General features: G+C 55.4%; 1 protein-coding gene across 1 annotated transcript in view; it reads right to left on the bottom strand.

Moving 5' to 3' along the window:
* Positions 1 to 12,859, bottom strand: part of LOC107307221 (interleukin enhancer-binding factor 3-like) — a 27,774-nt gene extending 14,915 nt beyond the window's left edge. The window contains exons 1-8 of the mRNA XM_032441722.1: positions 12,728 to 12,859; positions 11,636 to 11,859; positions 8,762 to 8,942; positions 7,948 to 8,095; positions 5,672 to 5,763; positions 4,244 to 4,339; positions 1,423 to 1,534; positions 1,107 to 1,204 (exon numbers count right to left, since the gene is read on the bottom strand). Of these exons, the coding sequence (XP_032297613.1) occupies positions 1,107 to 1,204; positions 1,423 to 1,534; positions 4,244 to 4,339; positions 5,672 to 5,763; positions 7,948 to 8,095; positions 8,762 to 8,942; positions 11,636 to 11,859; positions 12,728 to 12,730 (954 nt within the window). The 5' untranslated portion in view covers positions 12,731 to 12,859. The remainder of the gene's footprint in view (positions 1 to 1,106; positions 1,205 to 1,422; positions 1,535 to 4,243; positions 4,340 to 5,671; positions 5,764 to 7,947; positions 8,096 to 8,761; positions 8,943 to 11,635; positions 11,860 to 12,727) is intronic.
* Positions 12,860 to 14,299: the final 1,440 nt, after the last annotated feature.

Genomic DNA, 14,299 nt, shown 5'->3' with positions numbered 1-14,299 from the left:
TGGGGGTCTTGGGTTGGGGTTCTTGGGTTGGACCCCATGGGTTGGGGTCCTCAAATTGGGGTCCTCAAGTTGGACCCCATGGGTTGGGGTCCTCAAATTGGGGTCCTCAAGTTGGACCCCACGGGTTGGGGTCTTCAAACTGGGGGTCTTGGGTTGGAGTCCATGAGTTGGACCCCATGGGTTGGGGTCCTCAAATTGGGGTCCTCAAGTTGGACCCCATGGGTCAGGGTCCTCAAATTGGGCTCCTCAAGATAGAGCCCATGGGTTGGGGTCCTTAAGATGGAGCCCATGGGTTGGGGTCCTCAAACTGGGGTCCTTGGGTTGGACCCCATGGGTTGGGGTCCTCAAATTGGGGTACTCAAGATGGAGGCCATGGGTTGGGGTCCTTGGGTTGGACCCCATGAGTTAGAGCCCATGAGTTGGGGTCCTTGGGTTGGGCTCCTCAAGATAGAGCCCATGGGTTGGGGTCCTTAAGATGGAGCCCATGGGTTGGGGTCCTCAAACTGGGGTTCTTGGGTTGGAGCCCATGGGTTGGGGTCCTTGGGCTGGGGTCCTCAAGATGGACCCCATGAGTTCGAGCCCATGAGGTTGGGGACCTCAAGTTGGGGTTCTTGGGTTGGGGTCCTCAAATTGGGGTCCTCAAACTGGGGTTCTTGGGTTGGAGCCCATGGGTTGGGGTCCTTGGGTTGGACCCCATGAATTCGAGCCCATGGGTTGGTCCTTGGGTTGGGGTCTTCAAGATGGACCCCATGAGTTAGAGCCCATGAGGTTGGGGACATCAAGTTGGGGTTCTTGGGTTGGGGTCCTCAAATTGGGGTCCTCAAATTGGGGTCCTCAAACTGGGGTCCTCAAACTGGGGTTCTTGGGTTGGAGCCCATGGGTTGGTGTCCTTGGGTTGGACCCCATGAGTTGGAGCCCATGTGTTGGGGTCCTCAAGTTGGAGCCCATGGGGGTTTGTTCTTATTTGGGGGGGGGTCCGGCCGTGGAAGTGCTGTTAAACCAATGACACCGACCTCAACGGGGTCCACCATTAAAGCAACATGGCGGGTGGGAGCCGGGCAAAGTGAGCAAGTGTTTGGTCCCATCATCTGGAGGCACAACTATACCTGAGCACTCTGTGTGATATCTTCCCTTTGTTGTCTGTCTAGATGCCCAATAGCATCAGTGGCTTCTTTTTCACAAGGATCATAAATACCAGAACCATCTGAAGGCAGGAAACAAGGAAGATATGCAGAGAATTATCCTGGTGCTTCCAGAGACTCTAAACTAAGATTTCCCTCGTCAGCCAACAAAACTCTCCCGGGATCCACCTAATGACCCTCGACATGGAGCACAAATGGGGCTGGGGGCGCTCCGGACCACAGGGACCCCCACCATGGGGTAAAGGTGGCTCCGAGGAATGGAGACCCCCCCCCCCCTAACCTGGCATGACGATCCCGGACGCGAGACATTCCAGCACCCGGCGCAGCGCCTCCCCGGCACCCATGGGTCTGTTGGCCGTGCCAATGGACTTCTCACACAGCAGCTCCAGGGGCTGGAAGACACGGAGGGAGGGGTGAGAAATAAGGGGAGGGGGGAGATGGGGAGGATGGGGGGCTGCGGGTTCTTGTCTATTGGGGGGCACAGAGATGTCCTATGGAACCTAAAAGTCGAAACCCGAAAGGTTTGGGTTGGGGGGAATCCCAGGACCTGACACAGGGGGGTGTTATAAGGGACCTTCAAGGCTGTAGGATCATGGAATGGGGTTGGGTTGGGTTGGAAGGGTCCTTCAAGGCTGTAGGATCATGGAATGGGGCTGGGTTGGGTTGGAAGGGTCCTTCAAGGCTGTAGGATCATGGAATGGGGTTTGGGTTGGGTTGGAAGGGTCCTTCAAGGCTGTAGGATCATGGAATGGGGTTGGGTTGGGTTGGAAGGGTCCTTCAAGGCTGTAGGGATCATGGAATGGGGTTTGGGTTTGGTTGAAGGGCTTCAAGCTGTAGGATCATGGAAATGGGTGGGTTGGGTTGGAAGGGGCCTTCAAGGCCTGTAAGGACCTTAGAATGGGGTTTGGGTTGGGTTGGAAGGGGCCTTCAAGGCTGTAGGATCATGGAATGGGGTTGGGTTGGGTTGGAAGGGACCTTCAAGGCTGTAGGATCATGGAATGGGGTTTGGATTTGGGTTGGAAGGGGCCTTCAAGGCTGTAGGATCATGGAATGGGGTTTGGGTTGGGCTGGAAGGGGCCTTCAAGGCTGCAGAACCACAGAACGGATTCAGTTTGGGCTGGAAGGATCCTTTGAGGCTTTGGAGCCATGAAATGGATTTGGGTTGGAAAGGTCCTTCAAGGTTGCAGAACCATGGAATGAGCTTAGCTTAGGTTGGAAGGGTCCTTAAAGCCTACAGAACCTTGGAATGAGTTTGAGTTCAGACTGGAAAGGTCCTTCAAAGCTTCAGAACCATGGAATGGGTTCGGGTTGGAAGAGATCTTAAGGGTTGTAGAACCTTGGGATGGGTTGGGTTGAGTTTGGAAGGGTCCTTCCAGGTTGTTGAGACGTGGAATGGGTTTGGGCTGGAAGGGTCCTTCAAGGTTGTAGAACCTTGGGATGGGTTGGGTTGAGTTTGGAAGGGTCCTTGAAGATCCCAGAACCTTGGAATGCTTCATGTTTGGGTTGGAAGGGTCCTACAGGGCTACAGAACCCTGGAATGGATTGGGTTTGGGTTGGAAGGGACCTTAAAGGTCACAGAACCATGGATTGGGTTAGGATTAGTTTGGAAAGGTCCTTAAAGATTGTAGAACCCTGGAATGCATTGGGTTGGGGCTAAAGGGGTCCTTCAAGGACCTCAGAATGCGCTGCGTTCCCATTAGACAGGTCCTGAAAGGCTGTAGAACTTTGGAACGCATTCAGTTTGGGTTACAAGAGTCCTTTAGGGTTATAGAACCATGAAATGGGATTAGGTTGGAAGGGTCCTTCAAGGGTGAAGAACCTTGGAATGGATTGGAAAGGTCCTTCAAGGTAGAACCTTGGAATGGATTGGAAGGGTCCTTCAAGGTAGAACCTTGGAATGGATTGGAAGGGTCCATAAAGGCTGCAGAACCTTGGAATGGGGTTGGAAAGGTCCTTCAAGGTAGAACCTTGGAATGGGTTGGAAGGGTCCTTCAAGGTAATAGAACCTTGGAATGGGTTGGAAGGGTCCTTCAAGGCTGAAGAACCTTGGAATGAGTTTGAATTCGGGTTGGAAGGGTCCTTCAAGGTGGTGGAACCTTGGAATTCATCTGGTTTGGGTTGGAACGGCCCCTAAAGGCCACGGAACCATGGAACAACAGAGGAGGTCGGGTTGGAAGGTACTTACAGGCTGCAGAACCACGGCAGGGGAAGTGGGGCTGGGTTGAGTTGAGCGGCTCTCAAAGACCAGAGAACCACAGAAAGGTTTTGGGGTTGGGCTGGAAGGGTCCTCAAAGGTCACAGGACCATGAGATGGGCTGAGATTGTGTTGGGAGGGTCCTGAAAGCTCACAGGACCATGGGATCTCAGCATCATTGGGTTGAATGGAACCCCAAGTAGCTCAGGGCCCATCCACGGCCGTGGGCACCTCCAGGAATGGGGCACCCACAGCTCCGGGCCGCGCTGGGTGATGGATTCACCCCACATCCACCCCACAGCGTCCCCTCACGGAGCTCCCTGAGCCCCACTGGAGGGAGCAGTGGGAGGCCACCCCAACCTGCCCCAATGGGACCCCAGTGAGCAATAGGGCATCAATAAGGCATCAATAAGGTATCAATAAGGCACCAATAAGGCATCAATAGGGCATCAACAAGGCAGCCATAGGGCATCAAAAGGGCAGCTGTAGGGCATCAAAAGGGCATCACTAAGGCATCAATATGGGATCACTAAGGCATCAATAAGGCATCAATAAGATATCAATAAGGCACCAATAAGGCATCAATAAGGCATCAATAGGGCATCGCTAAGGCAGCAATAAGGCACCAATATGGGATCACTAAGGCATCAATAGGACATCAATAAGGGATCGCTAAGGCATCAATAGGGCATCAATACAGCATCAATAAGGGAGCAATAAGGGAGCAATATGGGATCAATAGGGCATCAATTCAGCATCAATAAGGGAGCAATAAGGGAGCAATATGGGATCAATAGGGCATCAATAGGGCATCAATATGGGATCAATAAGGCATCAATAGGGCATCAATAAGGGAGCAATGTGGGATCAATAAGGCATCAATAGGGCATCAATAATGCAGCATTACCCATCCTCTGAGCGGCGCCCAGGTGGGAACCCGGGTACACAGATCCCTCAAGACACGAATGACGATGACGCACGACTTGAGGCCGTTCGCCCTGGCCTGGAACGGGAAGAAGCACAGGGAGCTCAATGGAAACCCAATGGGAACCCATTGAGCACCTAATGGGAACCCAATGGGAATCCATTGAGAATGCAATGGGAAAACAGTGAGTACCCAATGGGAACCCAATGGGAACCCAATGGGAACCCAATGGGAACCCAATGGGAAACCAATGGGAACTCAATGGGAACCCAATGGAAACCAATGGGAAACCAATGGGAACCCAATGGGAACCCAATGGGAAACCAATGGGAACTCAATGGGAACTCAATGGGAACCCAATGGGAACCCAATGGGAACTCAATGGGAAGCCAATGGGAACCCAATGGGAAACCAATGGGAAACCAATGGGAACCCAATGGGAAACCAATGGGAACCCAATGGGAACTCAATGGGAACTCAATGGGAACTCAATGGGAACCCAATGGGAACCCCATGGGAACTCAATGGGAACTCAATGGGAACTCAATGGGAAACCAATGGGAATCCAATGGGAACTCAATGGGAACCCAATGGGAACCCAATGGAAACTCAATGGGAAACCAATGGGAACCCAATGGGAAACCAATGGGAAACCAATGGGAAACCAATGGGAACCCAATGGGGACCCAATGGGAACCCAATGGGAACTCAATGGGAACCCAATGGGAACTCAATGGGAACCCAATGGGAACTCAGTGTGAACCCAATGGGAACCCCATGGGAACTCAATGGGAACTCAATGGGAACTCAATGGGAACTCAATGGGAATCCAATGGGAAACCAATGGGAACCCAATGGGAACTCAATGGGAACCCAATGGGAACTCAATGGGAACCCAATGGGAAACCAATGGGAACTCAATGGGAACTCAATGGGAGCTCAATGGGAGCCCAATGGGAACCCAATGGGAACCCAATGGGAAACCAATGGGAACTGAATGGGAAACCAATGGGAACTCAATGGGAACCCAATGGGAACTCAATGGGAACTCAATGGGAACCCAATGGAAACCAATGGGAACTCAATGGGAACCCAATGGGAACTCAACAGGAACCCAACGGGAACCAATGGGAACCCAATGGGAACTCAACGGGAATCCAATGGGAACCCAATGGGCCATGGGGGAGCACAACTGCAATGCAATGCAATGCAATGGAGCACACAGCTCGCAGCACCGCAGCATTACGGGGTTTCCTTTGCGACCTCCAGCTCATTAACGAGGACCTCGTTAGCGGTCGGTCCGGCACAACCGCCGGCATTAAGAGCCAACCAAGAGCCCCCGTTAAGGTTTAAAGGTTTTTTTAACACGTTTTGCTATTAAAAAAGACAAAAAAAGAACAAAATGCAAACCTGGAACCACTTGGCGTGCCGCAGTGACGCCAAGGCATCAAGGCATTTCTGCCTGTCCAGAACGTCCGCGGAGTCGGTGACTGAGAGCGTCTCTGGTCGTGGATGGAATAAGAAGACAAGGCACAGTTTGACCAAGGGGGGGCTCTGTCAGTGGTTGGGGGGGGGACGGGCAGCCCCCTGCGGGGGGGTGGGCTCTGGATCCCAGGGGGGCGGTGGGAGCTCGGATTTGATGTGAGCAGCAATGAGGGTTGGGGGGCTCATGGAGGAGCCATAGGGGTCAATGGGCTCCTGGAGGAGCCATAGGGGTCAATGGGCTCCTGGAGGAGCCATGGAGGGGTTGGGGGGCTCATGGAGGAGCCATAGGGGGTCAATGGGCTCATGGAGAAGCCATAGGGGTCAATGGGCTCATGGAGGAGCCATTTGGGGGGGTCTGGGGGCTCATTGAGGAGCCATGGTGGGTCTGGGGGCTCATAGAGGAGCCATGGGGGGTCAATGGGCTCATAGAGGAGCCATGGGGGGTCAATGGGCTCCTGGAGGAGCCATTTGGGGAGCAGGGGGGGTCAGCAGCCCCTGCTTGGTAACAGTGGGGCTGGGGAATGGAGCTCCACCGGGATCCTTGAAGCCCTTGTCCCGGGGGGGGCTGCCCGGCCCAGCAGTGACAGACAGATGGTCCTGTTGGTCAAAGGTCCAACGTCCCCATAACGGATAAAGCCGAGACCTGCGGGACGGCACGAGTCCAACGGCACAACCCAGAGCACCGACTGCGCGGCACCGGACGGCTGCAGCAAAAGGGAGCAATGGGGGGGGGGGAATGGGATGGGGAAGGGCTGGGGCTCAATTGGAGGGTCCTACGTGAGGATAAAGGTGTAGGGCCAGCATGGAGCACCTTGGTTCTAGATAAGGCTAAAGGTGATGGGATGGAGATCAACAGTAGAGTTCTACATGAGGATAAAGGTGCTGGGCCAGCATGGAGCACCTCGGTTCTAGATGATGCTAAAGGTGCTGGGCTGGAGCTCAACAGCACGGTTCTAGATAAGGCTAAAGGTGCACGGCCAGCATGGAGCACCTCGGTTCTAGATAAGGCTAAAGGTGCTGGGCCAGCATGGAGCACCTCAGTTCTAGATAAGGCTAAAGGTGCTGAACCAACATGGAGCAGCTGGGTTCTAGATAAGGCTAAAGGTGCTGGGCCAGCATGGAGCAGCCAGGTTCTAGATAAGGCTGAAGGTGCTGGGCTGGAGCTGAACAGTACGGTTCTAGATAAAGCTAAAGGTGCACGGCCAGCATGGGGCACCTCGGTTCTAGAGGAGGCTAAAGGTGCTGAACCAACATGGAGCAGCTGGGTTCTACATAAGGCTTAAGGTGTTGAGCCAGCATGGAGCAGCCGGGTTCTAGATAAAGCTCAAGGTGTTGAGCCAGCATGGAGCACTGCAGTTCTAGATGAAGCTAAAGGTGCTGGGCTGAGCACCAGGGTTCCAGATGAGGCTCCAGATGAAGGGCTGAACACCAGGGTTCTAGGTAAGGCCAAAGGTGCATAAGGCCAATGGGGCGGATTGGCAGCTGGAACTCTGTGCCACTCAATGGGGCAGTTAATGGGGTAATGGGGCAGTTAATGGGGCAGTTAATGGGGCAATGCTCCCTTTTGCTGCAGCACCCATAGTGGAGCCGCCCCATTGCAGGGCAGGCAAATCCCTTTGAGCGCCCTGGGGGGTGAATCCCCCACCATGTGTGGGGTGGGGGGTGGGATGTGGGGGTGGGGGGGGTCGTACCCTGAGCTGTCTGTGTCTGGACAAAAGTTTTGATGAGAGTGTCTGTGGTCTGTGTGTACAGGTCCAGATGTGGGGCAGCCTATGGGGCGCTATAGGTCCCTATGGGGCACTATTGGTCCCTATGGGGCGCTGGGGGGTGGGATGTGGGGCTGGGGGGGGGGTCACAGCATCGTGTGAGCAAAACCAATGGCCAAAATGAACGGCAACGAAACCAGAAAGCAAAAGGTGACCAAGAAGGCGCCGCTCAGCTTCACAGCTCCCAGAACCGGACCAGAACCAGCCCGGAACCGATCCGGAACCGGCCCAGAATCGATCCGGAACCGGCCCAGAACTGATCCGGAACCGGCCCAGAACCGATCCGGAACCAGCCCAGAACCAATCCGGAACTGGCCCAGAACCGATCCGGAACTGGCCCAGAATTGATCCGGAACTGGCCCAGAACCGATCCCGAACCGGCCCAGAACCGATCCCGAACCAGCCCAGACCCGTCCACGTGCCATGGCGCCGTACCTCCAGCCAGCTGCTTCTCCATCTCCTCTCTCACCACCGGCGACGTCAGGTGGATGGTCAACGTCAATGGCGGCTCCTTCGTGTTCTTGATGACGATGGCGGCGTCGCCCACAGCCTGGATGATCTCGTATTTGTCCTCTGTGATGGCCTGGGTGAAACGGAGAACCAATCAGAACCAATCGGTACCAATTGGCACCAATTAGAACCAATCAGAACCAATTGGCACCAATCAGCACCAATCAGAACCAACCTGCACCAATCAGCACCACCATGCTGGGATCCGGGCACCAACCAGCACCAACCAACCAGCACCAACCAATCAACACCAACCTGCACCAATTGGCACCAACTAATCAGCACCAACTAATCAGCACCAATCAGCACCAACCAGCACCACTCAGCACCAATCACTGCCGTGCATGGCCAGCTGCTGCATCCCCATTGGTGCACTCACCCCCAGCCGTGTCCCCATTGGTGCACTCACCCCCAGCCGCATCCCCATTGGTGCACTCACCACCTGCCCCATCCCCATTGGTGCACTCACCACCTGCCCCATCCCCATTGGTGCACTCACCGCCTGCCTCATCCCCATTGGTGCACTCACCGCCTGCCTCATCCCCATTGGTGCACTCACCCCCAGCCGCATCCCCATTGGTGAACTCACCCCCAGCCGCGTCCCCATTGGTGCACTCACCACCCACCTCATCCCCATTGGTGCACTCACCACCCGCCTCATCCCCATTGGTGCACTCACCACCCGCCTCATCCCCATTGGTGCACTCACCACCAGCCTCATCCCCATTGGTGCACTCACCGCCAGCTGCACGCCCAGGTTGTCGGCCACCCTGTGCAGCAGGTCGCAGGTCGGCTTGTCCTTGCAGAGCAGCACCAGCTCCAGGTCCAGGTCCCCCTTGAGCAGGAGCCCCTTGGCCACCAGCCCCACGCGCATCACCCCGCGCAGCGTCCGCGTCAGCTGCTCCGCCGCCTTCTGCTCCCTGCGGACATGGGGCAATGGGGGGGTTACAGGGGAACCCAAAGACCTTTAGGGGAACCCAATGCCCAAAGACCCCTTGAGGAGCTCAGTCCCCAAAGACCCCTTGGGGACCCCAAAGTCCATAGACCCCTGGGGACCCCAATGTCCAAAGACCCCTTGGGGACCCCAAAGTCCATAGACCCCTGGGGACCCCAATGTCCAAAGACCCCTTGGGGACCCCAATGTCCAAAGACCCTTTTAGGAGCTCAGTCCCCAAAGACCCCTTGGGGACCCCAACATTGAACATCTCAGAGCCCCCAAAGCTGAAGAACTCAATAAACCCCACACAGAACATCACAGGGACCCCAACCTCATATATGGACCCCAACACCAATAACTCATATAGGACCCAACACCAGTAACATACATATGTGGGACCCCAACCCCATATGGGGACCCCAACATCAATAACATACATGGGACTCAACACCACTAACACATATGGGACCCCAACACCAATAACGTATATGGGATCCTGACCCCATATGGGGACCCAACACCACTAACTCATATGGGACCCCAACCCCATACATGGACCCCAACACTACTAACATATATGGGAACCAATACCACTAACATATATGGGATCCAACACCACTAACACATATGGGATCCCAACCCCATATGGGAACCCCAACACCACTAACACATATGGGACCCCAATACCAATAACACGTATGGGACCCCAACACCAATAACGTATATGGGACCCCAACCCCATATGGGGACCCCAACACCACTAACATATATGGGACCACAACCACATATGGGACCCCAACACCACTAACACATACGGGGACCCCAACACCACTAACATATATGGGACCACAACCACATATGGGGACCCCAACACCAATAACATATATGGGATCCCAACACCAATAACATATATGGGATCCAACACCAATAACATATATGGGACCCCAACACCACTAACACATACGGGGACCCCAACACCAATAACACATATGGGACCCCAACACCAATAACACATATGGGACCCCAACCCCATATGGGGACCCCAACACCAATAACACATATGGGATCCCAACCCCACTAACACATATGGGACCCCAACATCAATAACACATATGGGACCCCAACACCACTAACATATATGGGACCACAACCACATATGGGACGCAACACCAATAACATATATGGGACCCCTAAACCAATAACATATATGGGATCCCAACACCAATAACATATATGGGACCCCAACACCAAGAACGTATATGGGACCCCAACCCAATATGGGGACCCCAACACCACTAACATATATGGGAACCAATACCACTAACACATATGGGACCCCAACACCACTAACATATATGGGACCACAACCACATATGGGGACCCCAACACCAATAACACATATGGGATCCCAACACCAATAACATATATGGGATCCAACACCAATAACGTATATGGGATCCAACACCAATAACGTATATGGGACCCCAACACCAATAACATATATGGGATCCAACACCAATAACGTATATGGGATCCAACACCAATAACATATATGGGATCCCGACCCCATATGGGGACCCCAACACCACTAATACATATGGGACCCCAACACCAATAACATATATGGGATCCCAACACCAATAACACATACGGGATCCAACACCAATAACGTATATGTGATCCCAACCCCATATGGGGAACCCAACACCTATAACATATGTGGGATCCAACACCACTAATACATATGGGACCCCAACACCAAGAACATATATGGGATCCCAACCCCATATGGGACCCAACACCAATAACATATGTGGGTTCCAACACCAATAACTCATATGGGACCCCAACAACACTAACACATATGGGACCCCAACCCCATACATGGACCCCAACACCACTAACATATATGGGACCCCAACCCCATACATGGACCCCAACACTACTAACATATATGGGAACCAATACCACTAACATATATGGGATCCAACACCANCTAACATATATGGGACCCCAACCCCATACATGGACCCCAACACTACTAACATATATGGGAACCAATACCACTAACATATATGGGATCCAACACCAATAACATATATGGGACCACAACACCAAGAACATATGTGGGACCCCAACCCCATATGGGGACCCCAACACCAATAATGTATATGGGATCCCGACCGCATACAGGGACCCCAACCCCACGTGTCCCCCAGCCCCACATGTGTCCCCCAGCCCCATATGTGCCCCCAGCCCCACATGTGTCCCCCAGCCCCACACGTGTCCCCCAGCCCCACACGTGTCCCCAGCTCCACACGTGTTCCCCAACCCCACATGTGTCCCCCAGCCCCACACGTGTCCCCCAGCCCCACACGTGTCCCCAACCCCCATTGTCCCCCAGCCCCACACCAGTCCCCAGCCCCACATGTGCCCCCAGCCCCACGTCCCCCAGCCCCATAATTGGACCAATCCCATATATGTCCCCCAACCCCACCGTGTCCCCCAGCCCCATGTTGTGTCCCCAGCCCACGGTGTCCCCCAACCCACACGTGTCCCCCAACCCCACACGTGTCCCCCAGCCCCATGTGTGTCCCCAGCCCCACGTGTCCCCCAGCCCCACACGTGTCCCCAGCCCCACATGTGCCCCCAGCCCCACGTCCCCCAGCCCCTTACCCCCCGTCCTTGTCGTCCTCGTTGGCCGTGTCCATGCCCTCGGGGTCTGGCTGCTCCCCTCCCACCTTCTCCTGCTGGTCGATCCAGTCGGACACGGCCTTGAGGGCGCGCTCGGTGTGTGACACCATGTTCTGCACGGCCTCCAGCTCCTCCTGCGACGGGTACACGGCGCTGTGCTTCGCCATCACGTGGCGGTCGTCGTTCACGAAGATCCGCATCAGGCGCTATAGGAAACAACGGGGACAGAGCAGTAATAGGGCAAGGTCAGTAATGGGGGATAGAGCAGTAATAGGGGATAGATCAGTAATGGGGCCCAGCTCAGCAATGGGGCCCAGCTCAGCAATGGGGCCCAGCTCAGCAATGGGGCCCAGCTCAGCAATGGGGCCCAGATCAGTAATAGGGCCCAGATCAGTAATGGGGGATAGAGCAGTAATGGGGCTCAGATCAGTAATGGGGCCCAGATCAGTAATAGGGCAAGGTCAGTAATGGGGCCCAGATCAGTAATGGGGGATAGATCAGTAATAGGGGATAGAGCAGTAATGGGGGATAGAGCAGTAATACGGGATAGATCAGTAATGGGGCCACGATCAGTAATGGGGCCAGGTCAGTAATGGGGCCAGGGCAGTAATAGGGGATAGATCAGTAATGGGGGATAGATCAGTAATGGGGCACAGCTCAGCAATGGGGCCCAGCTCAGTAATAGGGGACAGATCAGTAATGGGGCCCAGCTTTAGGTCCAGCTCAGTAATGGGGCCCAGCTCAGCAATAGGGCCCAGCACAGTAATGGGGCCCAGCTCAGTAATGGGGTCCAGCTCAGCTTTAGGGCCCAGCTCAGTAATGGGGCCCAGCTCAGTAATGGGGCCCAGCTCAGCAATGGGGCCCAGCTCAGCAATGGGGCCCAGCTCAGCAATGGGGCCCAGCTTTGTGCCCAGCTCAGCAATGGGGCCCAGCTTTGTGCCCAGCTCAGTAATGGGGCCCAGCTCAGTAATAGGGCCCGGCTTTGTGCCCAGCTCAGCCCTGTGCCCCACAGCAGCGCTCAGTGTTGTGTTAATGGGGTCGGCCGGGGCTGTAGTTGTGGGGCAGCCCCCTTACCATCGTTTGTGGGCCCACCGCCGTGCCAAGCTCCTCGTGCTGCTCACAGCGCGGCTCCCAACCTGCTGCACCCAGCGGGAGCGCGGCTCCCCCAGACCTGTAATTAAAGCAATTAATGCAATGACGGTAATGAGCAGCTCGTTAAGGACACCTAACGAGGAGCTGGGGGCTCAGTAAGTGGCTGTGGGGCTGCCCCCAGCCCCACTGATGGAGGTGGGTCACACTGTGATGGGGGGGAGGGTTGGGGTCAGATTATGGGGGGGAAGCCCCCAACCCAGACCCATCTGTGAGCACAAAGGGGGTTAATGGTTGATAGGGGGGGAATGGGGGGGGGTGTATAATGGGGGGGTGTCGATATGAGGGAACACTTCTGTGGGGGGGGGGTGATGGGGGGGGTTCTTCAGGGGGTGATAATGGGGGGGGTTGATGATGGGGGTTGAAATGGGGGGGGCTGATGATGGAGGTGACTTTGGAGGGTCAAAGACTCCCCAGGCCCCAATGGTACCTAAAGGCCTCAAAGGCCCCACAGCCCCCAAAGGCCTCAAAGACCCCACAGCACCCAAAGGCCTTAAAGGCCCCAGAGACCCCAAAGGCCTCAAAGGCCCCAAAGGCCTCAAAGGCCCCATAGCCCCCACAGGCTCCAACAGCCCCCAAAGGCCCCAAAGCACCCGAAGGCCTCAAAGCCCCCATAGCACCCAAAGGCCCCACAGCCCCCAGAGGCCTCATAGGCCCCACAGCCCCCCACAGGCCTCAAAGACCCCAAAGGCCTCAAAGGACCCACAGCCCCTACAGGCCTCAATAGCCCCACAGCCCCCACAGGCTCCAACAGTCCCCAAAGGCCTTAAAGGCCTCAGAGCCCATAAAGACCCCAACAGCCCCCAAAGGCTTCAAAGACCCCACAGCACCCAAAGGCCTCAAAGACCCCACAGCTCCCAAAGACCCCCAAAAGCCCCATAGACCCCACAGACCCCAAAAGTCTCAAAGGCCCCATAGCCCCCAAAGGCTCCACAGCACCTAAAGGCCTCAAAGCCCCCATAGCACACAAAGGCCCCCAAAAGCCCCACAGCCCCCAAAGGCCTTAAAGGCCTCAGAGCCCCCAAAGACCCCAACAGCCCCCAAAGGCCTCACAGCCCCCAAAGGCCTCAAAGACCCCACAGCTCCCAAAGACCCCATAGCACCCAAAGGCCCAACACCTCCCAGAGGCCTCATAGGCCCTATAGGCCCCACAGCCCCCAAAGGCCCCCAAAAACCCCAAAGGCCCTGCAGCCCCATAAGGCCTTAAAGGCCTCAGAGCCCCCAAAGACCCCCACAGCACCCAAAGGCCCCCAAAAGTCCCATAGACCCCACAGACCCCAAAGGTCTCAAAGACCCCCATAGCACCCAAAGGCCTAACAGCACCCATAGACCCCACAGCACCCATAGGCCCCATAGCCCCCAAAAGCCCCATAGACCCCACAGACCCTAAAGGCCTCAAAGACCCCCATAGCACCCAAAGGCCTCACAGCACCCATAGACCCCACAGCACCCATAGGCCCCATAGCCCCCATAGCCCCCAAAAGCCCCATAGACCCC

Source organism: Coturnix japonica, unplaced genomic scaffold (genome assembly GCF_001577835.2).
Source record: "Coturnix japonica isolate 7356 unplaced genomic scaffold, Coturnix japonica 2.1 chrUnrandom514, whole genome shotgun sequence".
Lineage (NCBI taxonomy): Eukaryota > Metazoa > Chordata > Aves > Galliformes > Phasianidae > Coturnix > Coturnix japonica.
This window is presented reverse-complemented; position numbering and strand designations above follow the sequence as displayed.